Raw genomic sequence first — 19,721 nt, 5'->3', positions numbered from 1 at the left:
GGCCCGCAAACTCAGATACCGAGAGTGTATCGCTCTCGGCATCCGGAGTGCTGCGTGCCAGTTCGATATCGGCCCCATGTCCACTCAAGGTGTTGCATGGGACCGTGAGATTCAATGTGGCGATTGCGGGTTCGCTCGAGGCGGTATCCCCGATCACCAGATCCTCCGGAGCGGTGGCGGTCCCTTCCACAGTGCCATGGGCAGCAGATCCACTCAGGGTGTTTCTGTCTGACCCCTCGCCCTGCGGTACAGGCTCACCCTCGTCCGGTGTTTCCTCCTTCGCACCATCCCGTCGAATTTTCAACGTGATGGAGTAGAAGCCGTAGCTTAATACTCCACCACATTCGTCAAGCCAAGGGAGAGAAGCCTCGTTTATGATGAAACCAACATAGCGCTGCTTCGCCCTTGTCTCGCCGACCCGGACTATCCTCCAATCGCTCGAAGGCAGCCCCGGATTCGACTCCGCGATGGTATCAAGGATCTCGCCAGGATCCGCTATGCCGTCTGGGACCCAGGCCAGGCTCTCGGTCTGTTCGGAATTTCTTCCACACCGACCGCATACAACCTGGCCCCAGGCCACAGCTGTCCCAGCGAAGCTATGGCGAGTTTGTAGAGCTTGCACGAGCGCTCATCGGCGCAGGAAACAAGCTTGACCCTACCCTGGTACCAGCCGGCATCACGGATAGTGGGACCCGGCCCCGGATGCTTGGTCATGATGTCCTTAAAGATCTTGAGAAGGCCGTTAAGGACATCCTTCCAGTTATTCGGGGTCATGTTCCCATCCGGGTGACCGCGGTTCAAAACCGCCAGCGTAAAGTTGGCCTTAGCCGCCTCGCTGAAGGTTTTGGTCAGGGCAGGGGGAGTAGAGGCCGAAGGCCGGTGCCTTTTGGGATCGCTCGAGGCATTTCCCATAGACCTTTGTCTCTTAAGGGCCGGCATCTTCGGGTCAGAAGTTTGTTTGGTGGCAGAAGAGGAAGGGGTGGGGTTGTTGTTGCTGCTCTTCTTGGCAGCAATAATCTTCCTGGCCCAGGCCAGAGAACTTTTTTGCTCTGCCGTCAACTTGTCGCTGGGAGAGTTGCCAAGTTTCTCAACGATTTTGACGGCTTTGCGAATGTTCCGCTGGTTGCGGACCGAAGTCGGGATTCGCTTATTTGCCTTGGAACCCTCAAGGGGTTCAGCCGGCTTGCGAGGTAACTTTGCAGCGGTGGAGGCAGTACTTTTATCCGTGGAGGATTTAGTGATGTTACCAGCCACCTGCTGACAAGAGGTGCCCGGTACGGGCGTGGGACGGGCCTCCTGTGCTTGCTCAGTCGGACATTGCTTTCCCTCTTTGGGGCTAGCTTTGCCGGCTGCTGCGGAATTGGACTTGCCCGCAAGGGGTTTAGTTCTTCCGCTAGCTTGCACAGTTGGCCGAAGATTTTTTTTGTTGCCGTGAAGGCCTGGTCGGCGCCGTCAGTGCGATTCCCGACGAATTGTGGACTTTTTTAATGCCTAGTCCAAGGGCGGCATCTTTACCCGTGCAGGGATCCGAGGCCAGGTTTTTGTTATTCATTAAAATATCTTGTTCTTTAGCTGCCTACTAAGGTGAGACCGTTCGGCAGCCTGAAGTTAAAGGGATAGGGGAAACAATGCGGTCGACTGCGGTAGAGCCCCATACCGCAGCAAGTCGCCGTTACTCCCGGAGGTGGACCGGTATCCGGGAGGCTCCGTAAGAATACAGTCGGATGCCCCTGACTGCAAACCATCCAATGGGCACGGAATCGCATTAGGGGTGGACCACCTTTTCAACTGGGCGCGGTCCAGTTCCCACCTTGAGGCCACGTTTAAAAACCATTTCCATATGCCTAAGCTATTAAGGAGCTGGGGCACAAATGGAAATAATTCCTAAACTTAGCTAGAACTCCCCTGGAAGGGGAAACTGTTGTGCATATTACCAGCCGGCACCCTCTGGGAGGGTTCAGCCCAACGATTTGCGCCAGCCATATTCTTGATTAACTAACTAACATTAATTGGACTGGAACACTGCACACTAAAAGATTCTTGAAACTCTAAGCAAATGCTTGGAAACTGTTTGAAAATATCAAAAATTTTATGTAATCTTTTGGAACTTTTCGAAAACACGTTCGAAAACGGGTTTCATACTAAAAAGCTTCTTGAACTTCAAAATTTTTTTTTCGGAAATTCTCAATAAAAGATTCCTTTTGTGGATCCTCTAACTTTTCTAAAATTTTAGAATTTGTTTATAAAGATTTCGGTATTAAAGAATTTTTCTTTTACTGACTAAAATAAAAGAAAGAACTGATGAAATTTCGAAATCATTACTGTTGTATAAATAATAAAAGAAATATTATAAATTGTTTATTTTGCACAAATTTGAATGTTTAAAACGTGCCTCTGTAAATATATTGCGTTGTTATACTTAATTTGCTATATTATTTATGTATCTATATTTTTTTGAAATCTTGTTAAAAACCAAACAACACTACACCCCAGAACTATACAAATAAGAAAAAAAACATAAGGTAAAATAAAATAAAATAGAATATAATAAAACAAAATTAAGTAGAATTGGACTGAAATAAAATAAAATTAAATTAAATGGAACCAAGATAAAATAATATAAGATGAAATACGACAAAATTAAATTAAATATACCAAAAATTGTTTTTGTTTTTATCGGCCTATTGATAAATGATTCAAGGTTCGATTCGAGCTCAAGGCCAGAACAATAATTTTTTTTCTAATGATAATTATTGTTATTTTTTAATTTTTCTAAATTTGAAAAATTGTATTTTATTTTTGGAATAGTAAGTAGAAAATTTTCCAGACAACCTGCCATAGCTGCGCAGATAGATCCATTTCGAAGGGTGCTAAGCCTTCATCATCAGTACGCTTTAGGCATGCTGCGCTAACCATTTGGCTATACAGCGGTGGTTTGTTTGACTGGCAAATTTGCTACTTCTATTCCTTTTTACCAACTATATTTATTCAGTGTTGCGCCATCTGGTGCAAATCACTGATAATGCTGGATTTTTGTTTGTTGTCAATTACTTTGTTTGACAGTACCAAGTGCTCATGGTTTATTAACAATTGTTTTTGTTTTTATCGGCCTATTGATAAATGATTCAAGGTTCGATTCGAGCTCAAGGCCAGAACAATAATTTTTTTTCTAATGATAATTATTGTTATTTTTTAATTTTTCTAAATTTGAAAAATTGTATTTTATTTTTGGAAATTTGCAAATTTGCCAGTCAAACAAACCACCGCTGTATAGCCAAATGGTTAGCGCAGCATGCCTAAAGCGTACTGATGATGAAGGCTTAGCACCCTTCGAAATGGATCTATCTGCGCAGCTATGGCAGGTTGTCTGAAAAATTTTCTACTTACTATTCCAAAAATAAAATACAATTTTTCAAATTTAGAAAAATTAAAAAATAACAATAATTATCATTAGAAAAAAAATTATTGTTCTGGCCTTGAGCTCGAATCGAACCTTGAATCATATACCAAAAATAAAATAAATTAGAATAAAATAAACTTTAATAAAATAATAAAGATTATAAATAATAATAATAAAAAGAAAAGAAAACACAGTAAAATTAAACTAAATATTCAAAAGAAAACATAAACTACCATAAAATAAAAAAAAAAATACAATAAAGGTAGAATAGGTATGAAGTTGAGGAAACTTTTAAATAGGGAGTACAGTTACGCGACAGGACGGTACCCCAACTAATCTAGCGTAAAGAAAAAAAAAAACTTAGAGTAGCAATTTTTCTTTGGATCAACCTTTGGGTTGTACTCACCGTTGAAAAGAATATGTAATTAAGTCAGATTCTCTCACATTTGAAAATACACCTACCCTTGAGTTTTTCTTTTGCTTAGGGTTTCCCTTATAATATTTTTCATAAGCCTCAATATAGCATGTATTGCCATGTATATACTGAATAAGTTTTCACTGAAATGTTTGATAATGAGTTTTGAATAAAATTTGTATTCTAAGATGGGAATGCTGGCAGTCTTTTTGATTTAGAAGGCACTAGGTAATCCAGGTAAGGAGCCACCGAAAATTTAGGTGCGTCGGTGGCCATGGTTTTGAGAGTGGGCTATGCACCGGGCGTCGCAACAACACCCGCGTCGCCCCCAAGTTATATTCGGCCCATTTCTGTTTCTTAATTTTTTTGTTTTCATTTTCAGCTTTTTGTTTTCATTTTTTCGGATTAACAGCGTTAGCAACCGGTCATGTGCGGTTCGGTAATTTTTTTTTGCGCTTATTTTTTTTTTGAAGTTTCTTTTTTTTTGAATTTTGAATTGGAATGTTCTAACGGTCTGTCCGTGACATCCGGTTCGGCCGGATGTTGTTTTAATTTGAACTTATAAGCGTTTTGAATGCGTTCTGAGCTTCTTGACAGTTAACCATTTTAAAGGCACGATAGGATTTTTTTTCTGCTTATGGCGCAGGAATGCAAGGTTGACAAGAACCCAACCCAGCCGACATGACTAGCCACAGTGCACCCCCAGATCATGCCGACTGCCTTCCTTGCTGCTCCCATAAAAGATGCGATTCCATAACACCAAAAATGTGTTGTTTTTAAAATCAGACTCTGGATCTTCCGTAATCATCTCATTTCCATTATCTTCAAAACGTCTTTTGGGTTTTTTCTTTCGAATTTTCGGAAACTTTGGCGAGATGTTCAATTGAATAGCAACTGTTTTGCATTCGTTTAAAATTGTTTCCCATTGGTTCCTGATTAAGTTCAAATCAGCTAGTAAGGCACCTAGATGTCGGACCTCAACATCTATGGTGGCGTCTCTAGCTTGGAGGACCACGTTTCTTTCATTAATGGTAGTCAGTATTTTGAACCAAATTGAGGACCGCAAGATACATTCTAACTTGTTTTGAGAATGCCGGTAACATCGCCGTATGCTTGCGCAGTCAAATTTGGCTTTTGGCTGAAAGACTATGAAGAGAGCTCGGTACATTTTTTTTTGAGGATGTCCCATCGTTGTGGAGTGCTGCTGAAAGTAGTAAAACATTTGTGTACAACTCCGAAGAAAGTAATTGCAGCCGTACAACATTCTGCAGCATCAAGACCACATAAATTCAGACTGTGGGTTGCCCAAGGCGAGTAATCAGCATTCGAGTTTTTGTCGAGAATGCGACTTAGTGCTCCGTTGTAAGCTCCTTTCATATTGGCGCCGTTATCGTACCCTTGTGCATGAAAATCTTTTAATGGGATTTCATGTTTACATAGAGTATGGCAAATTAGATCAGCGATTTTCTGACCAGTTTTCTGGTTACAATTCACGAAAGCCAAAAACCGTTCTTGAATTGTAAAATTTGTTGCTTTCGATTTGATCTCTAAGTGTCGGATCATAATGGCTTATGAGATTTTAGATTCCGAAAAAATGTCCATCGTTTCGTTGACCAAGATATATACCTTCGCCTTGAAAGCTAGACATCTTTCACCCAAAAATAAAATAGTGTCCAAAATTCTATATAAAATTTCTTTCCACTGCTGAGTTTCAGGGATTAGCTGTTCATTGATAAGTGTATCAATTGTAACCTCGTTTTGAATTAGATTTTGTAAAGATCGCCATTGAATATAACATTTAATGTGATCTTTAGTATTTTCGTGAGATGGTGGTTTATTGTATAGCTTCTTCCATACCTGGAATTTCGGATATCCGCACAGAAAATTGTAGGTTGATTTAAATTATTAGTGCTTAACAGACGACATGGTAGGCAATAAAAAGCATTGCTACTGGCACTCCACACTAACCAGCCACGCTCCATTTTCTCTCCATTTGGCAAGAGTCTGTTTAACAACGAGGTAGGAAATGCCTCGTCATGACAATCACGTGGAAAAATAACAGGGCGTTTTTGATGACCTCGTCGAATTATTTCGTTGACTTCTTCAGATCGCAAAAACTCATTATTCACGGTACCGATATCGAAGTCGTTTAAATAATCTGGACTTTGATACAGGGTTGGTGGTATTTTTGGAATACTTTTTGAAGATGAACCTTCATCAGTGTCACCACGAAAACTTACGATTTCGGATCCATGTAAACATACATTTTTGTTTGATGTTTTTATTGTCTCCTCAGGCCCAGGCAAAAAAATCATTATCATTATTCGTTGCTTTTGAAATTCGGCTTAAAATTTGCACATAGAACAACTAAAGACTCTCGTGAATTAAAAAAAAAAAATGTCTTAGTACCTCTAAATCGCGGGCCCCCTGAGAAACACATTTTTGTTTGATGTTTTTATTGTCTCCTCAGGTCCAGGCAAAAAATCATTATCAATATTCGTTGCTTTTGAAATTCGACTTAAAATTTGCACATGGAACAATTAAAGACTCTCCTGAATAAAAAAAAATGAATTAGTACCTCTAAATCGCGGGCCCCTGAGAAACCCCGGGCTGATTTTCGGTACTTGATTTCGTAGTCGAACGAAGACAAACAAATTGCGTAATGTTGCATCTGTGTTGCTGATAACATAGGGAGACCCTTTTGTGGTGAAAAAATCTGTGTAACTGGTTTGTTGTCACATTGTAGAATGAAGTGTCTGGCATAGAAGTACTGGTAAAATTTCTTTACGCCGTACACTATAGCATATGCCTCTTTGTCAAACTGGCTGTAACGTTGTTGCGTAGCTGTTAAAGTTTGCGAGGCGAATTGTATTGGTCGTTCGGTACCGTCTGGGTAAATGTGACTTAAAACCGCCCCAACTCCTACCGGGCTTGCGTCTGTTGCCAGTACTAAAGGTAACTTTGGATCATAATGTGCTAAATAACTTGGACATGACATTTTTTGTTTGACCGTATTAAAAGAAAATTTGCATTTGTCATCCCAAACGAATGGCACTTTGTCTTTGAGTAAGTTATTTAGCGGATACAGTACCGTGCTTAAATTTTAAAAAAATCTGCCGTAATAATTTACTAAACCGATAAAGGAACGTACCTCATCCTTGTTTGTTGGCTCTTTCATCTGTTGTATTGCCTCCATTTTTTCTTTTATTTTGTGGATGCCGTGACGATCGATCTTATAACCGCAATATGTGATTGAGTCTGCCATGAACTCACATTTATTGAAATTTGTCCTCATGTTGTGTACGGTTTCTAGACGTTGAATGTGCAATGTATCGTTTGGTGCTGTTATTTTGATGTCGTCCAGAAAAACCGTAACACCATCGATGTCTTTAAGAATGTTCTTGATCTAATTGGTCACACCAAGGGAGTTTAAATCGTTTTCCACCTGGTCCTCCCAACGGAGTGGGGGCCGCCCTCTACCTCTGCTTCCATAGGCGGGTTCCGATAGAAACACTTTCTTGGCCAGAACATCATCTTTCATTCGCATAACATGGCCTAGCCAGCGCAGCCGCTGCGTTTTAAATCGCTGGACTATGCTGATGTCTGCGTAGAGCTCGTACAGCTAATCATTAAATCTTCTTCGGTATTCGCCATCGCCAACGCGTAGAGGTCCATAAATCTTTCGAAGAACTTTTCTCTCGAATACTCCCAAAGCCGCTTCATCTGCTGTTGTCATGGTCCATGCTTCTGTCCCATATAGCAAGACGGGTACGATAACCCTTCAAAAACGCGAGTACTCCATAAATAGTGTAAGGAATACTCCTTTAGGAGTATAGGAGTGTTCCAAAGCTAATCTGTATTCATACAAAAAATGTGCTACAATTAACATTGCGATGTCCTAGGAGAGGAGTAGGTGATCCCACTCTCGCTTTGTTTGTGAGTATTCCATAGAGTACATACGTGAGAGTACTTTCCAAAGTACTTTCACTGTAGTACTCCATGGAGCATCCACAAAGGCTCATATGCCAAAGTACTAAAGAGGAATTGTGTCGGAAAGAATTATCAGAGTGAATTTAATTGAAAATGAAACTAAATGAAGAGGGCAATACAACTTTTATATTTTATACTACAAATATTCTTATGTTATTTAGCATTTGCGTGAATAAAGAAACTAATATTTCTCTATACCATAGTATGTATACATAAAAGCAGTGCGCGGTTGCATTTTATCTGAGTTAAAAAAAATAAAATAAATGTAAGGCGCGATAACCTCCGAAGAGATCTAAGGCCGAGCTTCTCTTCCAATTTGCGTCGTGCTCCTCTTGATTTTTCCCTACAAATTGGCCGGACTGGACCTACATGTTTTATGCCGACTCCGAACGGCATCTGCAAGGCAGATGAGTTTTCACTGAGAGCTTTTCATGGCAGAAATACAATCGGAGCGCTTGCCAGACACTGCCGAGGGGCGACCCCGCTTAGAAAAAATTTCTTCTAATTGAAAAATCTTATTTCTAAAATTTTGATGTTGCTTTGCCCGGGAGTTGAACCCAGGGCATACGGTGTGATAGGCGGAGCACGCTACCATCACACCACGGTGGCCGCCACAGTAAAATTTTATTATCAGTTATTTGTATGCAATATTTTACTTTTGGCAACTCTGCTCGATCGTCATCGTGTCGTGATCACGGTCGTTAAAAAACGAGCAATAATCGGCTGATGGTGGTCCGCAAACGCCATGGTTCAACTATATACAGGTTGGCTCATCTGTAAAGCAACAAAATATGTCTGTTCAAATTGTCAAAATCTGTGTATTGGTGTTGGTGCGAATGGTATGGAATGGAAACATAAAACTTAGCAGTTTTTGTATGTGTAAGTAAAATGTTGCCAATGTGTTGGTTTCATTTTGAGTTTGCCATCTCCTTTTGACAATCCCTTCGACCATGTAATGACATAAATAAAATCAGCTGATGAGATGAGCCAACCTGTACATAATTGAACCATGGCAAACGCATTGCAAAGGAATATTGTTAGAGTACTCCAAAATGAAGAAAATGGAACACGTAATACAACAAATTTTGCAGGGTAATCCAACAATTTTTGCAGGGTAGCTGACAAACGAGGTGGAATTCTGTTGTTTTCGCCAGTGTTGTCAGCGAAAGTTCCACTAATTCTATTAAATCTTGCTATTTTGAACAAATAAATAAAGATAAGAATCTTCACTTCGGAATTACTTAAATTACTAATCAAAGTTGCAATTGCCTTTTTGTAGGCAGTACTAAAAAATTGAAAATAAAAAGATGATAACTAATTTTAAGGACTACCTTTATATAAATGGACCAAAAAATAGAAATTTTTCCTTTAATACAGACATAATCTTGTTGAATTTTTGCTAAAAAACTTTAACAATAGCTCTTGTAAAAGAATTTTGGGATTTAAAATTATAAAGGTAAAGTGCGTGTTTAAATTTTAAATAATCAATTAGTTAATCCCAAGTACATGGTTTGGCTTAAATTGAAAGATTGCGCTCCACCTTAATCGTTTTAAATCCCAAAATTCTTTTACAAGAGCTATTGTTAAAGTTTTTTAGTCAAAATTCAACAAGACTATGTCTGTATTAAAGGAAAAATTACCTTCTATTTTTTGGTCCATTTATATAAAGGTAGTCCTTAAAATTTCTTATCATCTTTTTTTAAATCCATTCCTTGTATTTTGTAATTATTATTATATAATTTAATTTTATTTTTTTGTTGTATTTGCCTATCTGTGGGGACTATGTCCTGTTTATATATGTATATAAAAAAATCAGTTGTGTTGTTAGTGTAGAAATGAGATAAACTGAATTAAGCGAGGAAACAAATACAAGCAGGATAGCCTAATGGTGTGATTTGCGGTTCGAATCTCGGTGAAACCCAGGGATGCACCTTAACGTTAAGCTAATCGTTTATCAAAAAATTTCCACCGTTTCCGTTGAAACACTTCGAAATATTATCGATAAAGAAATTATCAAGATAAATTGTATCTCGTTTTTAACCGAAACGAAAAGCTTTCGTTAACGTTAAAAACGTTAAAAAAACGTGATACTTTATGTTTGAATTGTGCTGGCAATGCTATAGCCATGGTGAAGCCGTAAGGTGGCAACAACGAGCGCACATACACACACAAACTCTATGTAATTTGTTTGTGTAATTCGTTGGTGGTAATGTCAAAAATACTCTGAGAAATGTTCGTACTGTCAAAATTCATGAGAAAAGTTGCAATCAGCTTGGCTAATGCTTTCAACTTTAATGACTGCGCCATCAATCAGCTTTGCCAGCATAGTTTGAAATTAATAATCAACATAAACGATTTGATTTCGTTTTGATATGGCAGAAAACGAAACGAAATCATTTCGTTAATTTGACGATCTTAACGTTAAAAAACGAAACGAAATGACTTCGTTTCGTTTATTAACGTTGATTTCGTAACGAAATGATATCGTTTCGTTGGTTAAGCATGCCTGGTGAAACCTTTGATAACATTACGAAATTGCCTGATGATGATTACGTGGCCAGTAAAGCATATATGACACTACTTTATTTTTGCTTGGATTCCAAGCTAAAAAAAACTGACGAAACTTTATCGGAACTTCAAAACACAAAAACATTTTCTATTATGAAAAAGCGAGAACACTATTCCCCCATAATTAGTGGGTTTGGCATGTTTTTGTTTATGTTTTACATTTTATTTTTACATTAACATTTTTAACAATAAAAACAATGCAAATAACACGCGAAAATTATTTCGGTCTCTAATGGTTCACTTTTTTCACAAGAAAGTTGTTTTTAATTGTGTTTTTATGCACCAAATTTTCAAATTAAAAACAAAATTTCCATTTGTCAGAAAAAAATAAAGAAAAAACGGCCGAATGTCAAAAAAACCTATCGAAACACATACTGGCTCGTTTGTTTTTAATGAACTAGGTTGTATTTTTCTTGTATTTCGTTAATTTTTTGAAATATAGTTTACACTCTTACACCAGTACTGAAGCCGTATTAGGAGGGAGTGCGACAAAAAATTTAAGATAAAATACAAGAAAAAGTGCACGAAAATAAAGTAGTGTCATATAGGTATAATTGTATATTCAATTATTCAAGCCGGTGTTAAGCTCATGAATTCTTAATAATAAAAAAAAAATAAAATAAAATTGTTTGCGTTGTAAACAGTTTTCGAAAATTTCAAGATAAAGCCTAGCCCACAACGAAGCTTTTCTGACCCAAGTCTCTTGGTTAGGGTGGCATGTGCTATGGCCGTAATGTACAAAAAATGTTATAGCTCAAGAAACACGTCTGTATGTTCGTTTGTATGCTGAAAGGTAGATTCGTGACTAATATTGAACGTACCCTGTGAGTATATCGTAAATTCAAAAGATGTCTTTCAAGTAAATTAATAAAATTATACATTTTCAATGCTGGTTTAGTATTTTGAATACTCTGCATACTAATTGATATATAAAACAACACGCTATTTTCCTATACCAGTTCAAGTCGTGATTAGTTTATTTTGTTGCGGTTACAGTAAGTATGGTTGTTTCTAAAAGTGAACTCTGAATTCAGCAAATTGCTTACAAAAATGCAGGCAGTGGCTGATAATTTTACCTGACCATTCATCGTAATTGTGGCAAAAAGTGAGGCCGTTGGAATTGCATCGCTGTGATTTCGCACTTTTTGGAATCATTTTATTACTATTATTAAATATAATAATGCATAAGAAGCGCGCGTGAACAAAATATACCGCATCGCAAATGTTAGTCGATAGTTAATTTATGAAGGAAGTTGTAAAAATAGCTACAGCTAAAAAAGGTAGGGGACGTCTGTGTGATATTAAAGTTATTTTGAAGGTAAAGTCACTTTTATGGTTTTTAAAAGAAATTGAGCTTTAATGTGTATCTGCCTTTAAACTATTAATGTTTTTAATTTTGTAAGAAGCATCTCACCTAGAAAACTGGGTGCTGGTTTTACATTTAACACATTTTGTTAAATTTGAGATCTACGGTCGTTTACGAAGTAAGCTGTGCGTAGTGCAAAAGCTGACACTGGGCCAAATAGCTGAATGGTCTTCATATTTTGTCGCATCGCTTGTTATTTTTTTTTGCTGTGCTCAGACTTCTCAGTTTAGTTTAATTTGCGGATTTGAGTGTACTAATTCATAAAATTGGATTTTATATCCTTTTTTTTTACTTTCTTTGAACAGATTTAAGTTATTAACACGGGAGACTGCCTTTTATATTTTACAACTGCACAGCTTTAGCTGGAACAGCTTAAAACTGGAGAAACAAAATCGCGTTAAACTTATTCGAGACAAAATGGTCCTCGCCGAGAGAAATTCAGAACTAGTGCGAAATGGGAGACGATCTCGGGGACCAAGTCCGAATGGCCATGGTGGTAGCGTTACTGGAAGCACTATAATAGGTGGAAACTCTAACATTGGTTGCGGTGGTGGTGCTGGTACTCCGGAAACTAGTTCTGATGATGATAATTGTGAGTACTAAATACACCAGCTGCGTTCTCCCACTAATAAATACTTTATATATTTTATAGCAATAAAGCGCAATGGAAAATCAAAAACTAAACAAAGCGAATATGAGGGTTAGTTGCAATGTTTAAAATGCAAGGTATAGACCAAAATTATTTTAAAAAACTTGTATCTTTTTTAGAAAAAATTCGTGTTGGTCGTGACTACCAAGCTGTTTGTCCACCTTTGATACCTGAAACTGAACGTAAACCAGAAGGCTTGAATGATCGAGCGCTTTTAGTTTGGTCGCCTACCAGAGAAATACCAGATGCTAAACGTAAGTAATATATAACATATTAATGACAAGTTAATCTACATATCTCAGGGTAGCATAAGTGATCGGTTTAGGTAGTAGGGCTCTCTTGTGGAGAGCGATTTCGACTCGATTAGTAATCGAATTAATCCATCTTTTAAGGAATTATCGATTTTTTGAAGAATCGTTCGATATATACACCTTGGAAATTTTGATCATTAACACGCTTATATTAGTTTCACTTGTATGTTTGTAACTCTCTAGGCTAGGCGCTCAAAGAGACCCTTCTAGCGGCGCTGTTATTTCAGTGAAGCCCCATTTAATTTGTTGCGTCCCTCCCACAATTTGTCATCCTCCCAGCAAATCCTTGCAGCATGACTGCGGCATATTCTCCTGCTCCAGGAAGATATCGTATTCAATCTGGGATCTGTACCTGATCCCGGTCCAGAGAAATGATTTTGCTGCGTTTGCCGGAAAATAATCTTTTTAGAACGGTCACACTCTTTGTCAGTGTGTCACGTGTAAGGGAGTATGGCACAGTTGGCTCCTTGCGGTTCACGCCCAAGGCCGTCCCGTAGTCTGATCCTTAGCGATACTGTGTTCCTGATCATAAAGGGATAGAAGGTAACGAATAAGGTGCAACACTCGATAGGGTTGCTCCCCGAAGACTTTGCCGGATACAGATCCGGTACGCTCCGGTACCATAGCACCATTAAGGTGCTAGCCCGACCATCGCGGGAACGATTTATGTGGCCACATTAAACCTTCAGGCCATTCCCTCCCTCCCCACCCCCAAGTTCCATGAGGAGCTTGGGGTCGCCAGAGTCTCATCTGTTAGTGAAACAGGATTCACCGCGGATAGGTGAGGTTGACAATTGGGTTTGGAGAAGCTATATATTGCCCTGGCAACCTGAAGGGTTGGGCTACACAGCCCCTTGAATCTGGTATTTTAGTCGGCTCTTACGACAGGCATATATAACGCGGGTATATTCTGATCCCCTAACCCGCTGGAGGAGTCGACGATCGTCGTTCCAATCCGTGTGGAAAAAATCAAAAGGAGACAGGATTTGCATATGACCCCTCAAGCAGGAAAGGCGTGGACAAAAGCGAGGGGCTGCAAAATTTCTAAGACCATCAAGACATTTTCAACCGCTTCATATAAGCGCATGCAGATCGAATTTTGAAATACACGAACCTCTTCGTTGTCTGTGTACTGACTTCAATAAGCACTGCAAAAACATCGATACGTGTGACTCACTCCCCGTAATTAAAAAAAATATCTGCTGACTACCTTAAATACGCAGTGATCGCACTCTTATCACTAGCTCCAGTAACTTTGTGCGGGTGGCTTGGAATCACGTCCTTTCCAACCTCCCACTCTTATCACCAGCTCCAGTAACTTTGGGCGGGTTGCTTGGAATCACGTCCTTTCCAACCTCCCACACTTCGCAGCCCTACTTGTTGTGGTTCAAATGTACATCAGCTGCCCGAAATCACGTCTTATCATCAGCTCCAGTAACGTTGGGCGGGTGGCTCGGAATCACGTCCTTTCCAACCTCCCACACATCGCAGCCCTACTTGTTGTGGGTCAAATATACATCAGCTGCTCGAAATCACGTCCATTCCGACAGCACTAATAATCAATTCCTGTTGCTCGGCATCACAGTCCATCCCGACAACTGATTTAAAAATAAATGTGCAAAACCTACGATATTAGACTCACAAAGTGGCTCATGTCTCTGAAGAGAGAAAGCTTAAGTCTTACGATGGGCATACTAACTGGACACTGCCTTCTGGCGTCACATGCTTATAAGTTAGGAAATATAAGTAACAGCAGGTGTAGGAAGTTCGAGCTGCAGGAAGAAACGGTTGATCACGTTATGTGTTCGAGTCCTGGGCTCGACAGGTAAATGCTGCAGTTATTAGGGGCGGCAGAGTTAGCAGATCTCGAGGAAAAAATTAAGCAAGGTTGTAGAAAACTTCTAGTATTGGCCAAGAAGACGTAGTTATTCTATAATATAAGTCCTGACACCTGATTGGTGTTCCTCCGTTTGTTCGTCAAACACGTTCCGGTAACACTATTGACACATTCAGTCTGTGAGGTCTTTATTGACCGACCAGTTCAATCTAACCTAAACTAACTAAATGAAGAGGTTAAAACATACGTAACCACGCACATCAATTTATAATGTGTTGATATTCCCTCTGGTAGCATGAAATGTCATCATTCCCGCTAAAGTGTCACGGTTAAGATGACTAAGATGACTACGTTAAACAGTGATTTTACTTAGAATACTTATACCTTTTGCCGATGACGCAATAAAACCATACAGCTGAAGGCATTTGTTCAACAAACAAAAAAATTGACGGCGCTCATAATCCGGTCAGGAATTGTAAAGTATTTGGGAGGTAAAATTTTTGGTGCTATTTTGCTACTTTTTACTACCTCAGTAATGTGCCCAATGTGCGAAGAAAAGCCAAACTCGATAGATCTCCACATTAGAAACGGGGACATGAAAGAAAAGAGAAAAAAAAAACCGAGGAAATGGGAAGGGAAAGTAGTGGTAGTTGAAGGGAAATCGGAAAATCAAAAGAACAAGAAGAAGATGGAGAATGAGAGTAAAAGTCAGAATAAGGGTAATGAGCTTTAGACAAAGTAGTTAAAAGAAGTTGGCAGGAAGCTTAAGAATAAAAATATTTTTTTTTGGTTAATTATTGAGCTCAAGGCCGCAAATATAAATAAAACACCATATTATTTGTGGTATTAAAAATTATATAATTGGTCGATATTTCGGTTTCAATCTGACAACATTCTCAGGAACAAATGAATGTACTTGATCGACTGGTCGATGGTTTCAGATTGAAACCGAAATATTGACCAATTATATAAAATATAATACCACAAAATATATAGTGTTTTATTTATCTTTGCGGCCTTGAGCTCAACCAAGAAGTTAAAATACACTTATAAGGCTATTAACAAAACTCAAAATTGAATAAAAATAATATTAAGAATAATAGTGAGTGCTAGGCTTGGATAAAAGCCAGAGCAGGAAGAGTAAGAGGAAAAGCCGGAAAATGTACGGAAGTATACAAATCGGCATTCCGGCAGCTTAAAATACCAATTTAAATGAAAACAAGGACGGGATTGTCTTCGGCTGTGATACCTTTCATGAATGGGGCTGAACAATAATTTTATCCCGTTCGTAATCTCCAAATAATCGGATGTATAAGATAAGAAATATATAGTGAACAGATGTACATACCTAAACGATTTTTAAGATACATATAAAATAAAAAATGGCAAAAAAACCCCTTATCTGAACGATCGGTTGTATGGGATATATATTGTATATAGCTCCGATCGAAATGATTTTTACAGGAAATTTTCTATGATATATTAGAATATATATCACCAAGTTTCACGTTTTTATATTGGAAACTAAGGGAGAAATGGCCAAAAATCTTTCTATCTGAACGATCGGTTGTATGGGATAGGTATATACTATATACATATAGCTCCGATCAAAGTGATTTTTTCAGGAAATCTTCTATGATATATTAGAATAAATATCACCAAGGTTAACGTTTTTATATTGGAAATTAAGGAAGAAATGGCTAAAAATCTTTCTATCTGAACGATCGGTTGTATGGGATATATATTATATATAGCTCCGATCGAAATGATTTTTTCATGAAATCTATGATATATTAGAATAAATGTCACCAAGTTTAACGTTTTTATATTGGAAATTAAGGGAGAAATGGCCAAAAATCATTCTATCTGAACGATCGGTTGTATGGGATACATACTATATATAGCTCCGATCAAAGTAATTTTTTCAGAAAATCTTCTATGATATATTAAAATATATATCACCGAGTTTCACGTTTATACTTTCTAAATTAAGGGAAAAATGGCCAAAAATCTTTCTATCTGAACGATAGGTTTTATGGGATATAACTATATATAGCTCCGATCAAAGTGATTTTTTCAGGATATCTTCTATGATATATTAGAATATATATCACCGATTTTCACGTTTATACTTTCTAAATTGCGGCAGGAGTGACCAAAATCGTCTTATCTGAACGATCGGTTGTATGGGAGATATATGTTATAGTGGTCCGATCCTACCGGATCCGACAAATGTCTAATATAATACAATAATACATCCTTGTGCCAAATTTCATTGAGATATCTCAAAATTTGAGGGACTAGTTTGCGTTCAAATAGACAGACGGACGGACGGACAGACGGACATGGCTATATCAATTCAGTTCGTGTTGTTGTTGTTGTTGTAGCGATAAGGTTACTCCCCGAAGGCTTTGGGGAGTGTTATCGATGTGATGGTCGTCCTTTGCTGGATACAAATCCGGTACGCTACGGTAACACAACACCAATAAGGTGCTAGCCCGACCATCTCGGGAACGATTTATATGGCCACATTAAACCTTCAGGCCATCCCTCCCTCCCCACCCCCAAGTTCCATGAGAAGCTTGGGGTCGCCAGAGCCTCGTCTGTTAATGAAACAGGATTCGCCGCGGATAGGTGAGGTTGACAATTGGGTTTGGAGAAGCTATATATTGCGCTAGCAACCTGAAGGGTTGCGCTACACAGTCCCTTGAATATGGTATTTTAGTCGCCTCTTACGACAGGCATACCTACCGCGGGTATATTCTGACCCCCTAACCCGCTGGGGGAAACTCAGTTCGTCGCCCTGATCAATTCGGTATACTTAATGGTGAGTCTATCTTCTATATTTCTCAGCGTTACAAACATCGGACTAAAGTTAATATACCATTTCATGTTCATGAAAGGTATAAATATAGGTTCCAAATTTTGTTGCCTTATGCTGAGAGCACTGGAGGATTGGAAACGCGTCCGTTCCAACCTCCTTTAAAAGAGTGGCTCCCAGAATCGTCCGTTTGTCACGCTAATAAATATGCTGATCGGAATCACATGGCATTCCGACAGCATATTCAATAGAACTAAGTGATTGTAATAATGAATTGTATTTAGTAGTTTAAGTTTTAGGCCTAAACAGCCGTAATAATAAATTAATTAAATCGGGAAGTTGAATGGACTGATTAAGGTAAACTAGAAAATGCAGAGGGGAGAAGAAATAATAGAGGAATAAAAGGGTTAGCAAGAGCAGAGACAGGTGGATAGATAGAAAAAATCGTAACCATGTCTTTCGGGTTTTATCATACGGATATTTCATGTTTATCTAAACGTTTCCAGGGTCAGCCATAGCCACCAGCCACCTTTTTCTGCCCAATGAGCCTACCTTAAGGCTTCGTTTACGTATATGAATTTTGGGTCTTGGGACCGTGTACCGCCAATCCCGAATTCATCTTTCACAAAGGCATTAATGTAGTATTTTATGATACTGAAAAAATTAATGATGCAAGTAAGTCAAGAAGCAACACTTAAATGTATGAGGGCGAGTATTGTCAAATGCGACTTCGTTTTTTATTAATGATTTCACCCTGTCTGGTTTATTGCATCATGCCATGGACCTTATTATGTAATTATATGTTCATGGATTTAAAAAAATAAATGTATTCAGCTCGAAAGCTTTCGAAACGAGTAACAGAACAAGGCTCCAGACCTGCACAACAAAATAAATAAATTTTTTTAATATTTATTAATATCAAAAAGTTGTGTTTCGTTAATTTCAAAATCGAAATTCAAAAAATATAGATTTTCTTTGATTTTTCGAAGAGCTTTTTTTGAGCAAATCTTTTATGGAAAAAAATACTCAAACTCGAAAACGACAATTCTCAGATATTGTTTATTGATATCAGCAAAACGATATTTTTTCGTTTGAAAAAAAAAAAAAAAAACTTAAATTATTTAAAAACAAAGGAAAACACCCCAAGTTCCATGAGGAGCTTGGGGTCGCCAGAGCCTCGTCTGTTAGTGAAACAGGACTCGCCGCGGACAGGTGAGGTTGACAATTGGGTTTGGATAAGCTAAATATTGCGCTGGCAACCTGAAGGGTTGCGCTACACAGACCCTTGAATCTGGTATTTTAGTCGCCTCTTACGACAGGCATACCTACCGCGGGTATATTCTGACCCCCTAACCCGTCTGTTAGTGAAACAGGACTCGCCGCGGACAGGTGGGGTTGACAATTGGGTTTGGATAAGCTATATAATGCGCTGGCAACCTGAAGGGTTGCGCTACACAGCCCCTTGAATCTGGTATTTTAGTCGCCTCTTACGACAGGCATACCTACCGCGGGTATATTCTGACCACCTAACCCGCTGAGGGGAACACTAAATTGCTTCTAATGAACACAGAGTGATCTTTTCTATGGATGTTGAAGCAAGTGCAGGTCTGCAAAGAAGAGGGGCTTAGTCTCTTCGATGGCAGCTTTGAGGATGCTGCGCCGCTTCCTGAAGTCGACTATCTACGAAATCCTCCCAGTTAACCCATTGCAGTTTAGCTGCAGTATTCTGAAGTACAATGAGTAAGATGTAGTCACTCTGGGGTAATAGGCGGGTGATTGCGCCCAGGTTATATGAGGCTATGTTCCACGTGCTGTTGAGGCCTGGGACAGGAAGCATGGTACGGAAAACGCACACGTCGGGGGATTACCCTCGCTGAGCCGAGAACATCTATGAAAATGACATCGTAAACGTATATATCCTGTTCTGGCAAAGAGTGCACAGGGTGAGTAGGGACCAGTAGCCTGTTTCCCTGACCTACTCGTGTATTGGTGCCGGAAAGAGGGGCAGGATGGGCTGGTTCTCGGCATTGCATCTGTCCATACTAGAGATAGCGTAGTGATGGTGATGGGTTGCAGCGGTCGTGTGAGTTGGAGGTGGCGGAGGACGTGAGTAGCAGCGGGTACTTGTGGCTTGCTAAGCAGCGGTGCTGCTAGACGGTAGTGGGGCGCTAAGGCGCAGACTACGGGACACCCTGAGCAGGAACTGCAAGGTAGGACAGAGGTTTTGAAGAAATGATGGGGTCGACAAGTGTTGGGATCTAGCCCGTTCGATGCAACAATCTTTCGCACCTGACTTTCCGGTACACTCAGCCGGTGCTATATTCAACGCCTTTCTGGGGAAGAGAGTAAAGAGAAGTCCCACTG

At 39.2% G+C, this 19,721-nt stretch overlaps 1 protein-coding gene across 7 annotated transcripts in view; it reads left to right on the top strand.

Annotated features, from left to right (window-relative positions):
* The first annotated feature begins 11,203 nt into the window (after positions 1-11,203).
* Positions 11,204-19,721, top strand: part of CoRest (REST corepressor) — a 49,177-nt gene continuing 40,659 nt past the window's right edge. For 2 of the 7 annotated variants that reach the window (XR_010952875.1, XM_067782692.1), the window contains exons 1-4: positions 11,445-11,653; positions 12,045-12,331; positions 12,392-12,439; positions 12,508-12,642. Coding sequence is in view for 6 of the 7 variants with exons in the window: in XM_067782692.1 (XP_067638793.1) it covers positions 12,157-12,331; positions 12,392-12,439; positions 12,508-12,642 (358 nt within the window). In the remaining variant the exon portion in view is untranslated. Of the gene's footprint in view, positions 11,369-11,444; positions 11,692-12,044; positions 12,332-12,391; positions 12,440-12,507; positions 12,643-19,721 lie in introns of those variants that run through there. The other 5 variants (XM_067782693.1, XM_067782694.1, XM_067782695.1 and 2 more) reach the window with 5 other exon arrangements.

The sequence above is a fragment of the Eurosta solidaginis genome, chromosome 4 (assembly GCF_040869045.1).
Source record: "Eurosta solidaginis isolate ZX-2024a chromosome 4, ASM4086904v1, whole genome shotgun sequence".
Lineage (NCBI taxonomy): Eukaryota > Metazoa > Arthropoda > Insecta > Diptera > Tephritidae > Eurosta > Eurosta solidaginis.
This window is presented reverse-complemented; position numbering and strand designations above follow the sequence as displayed.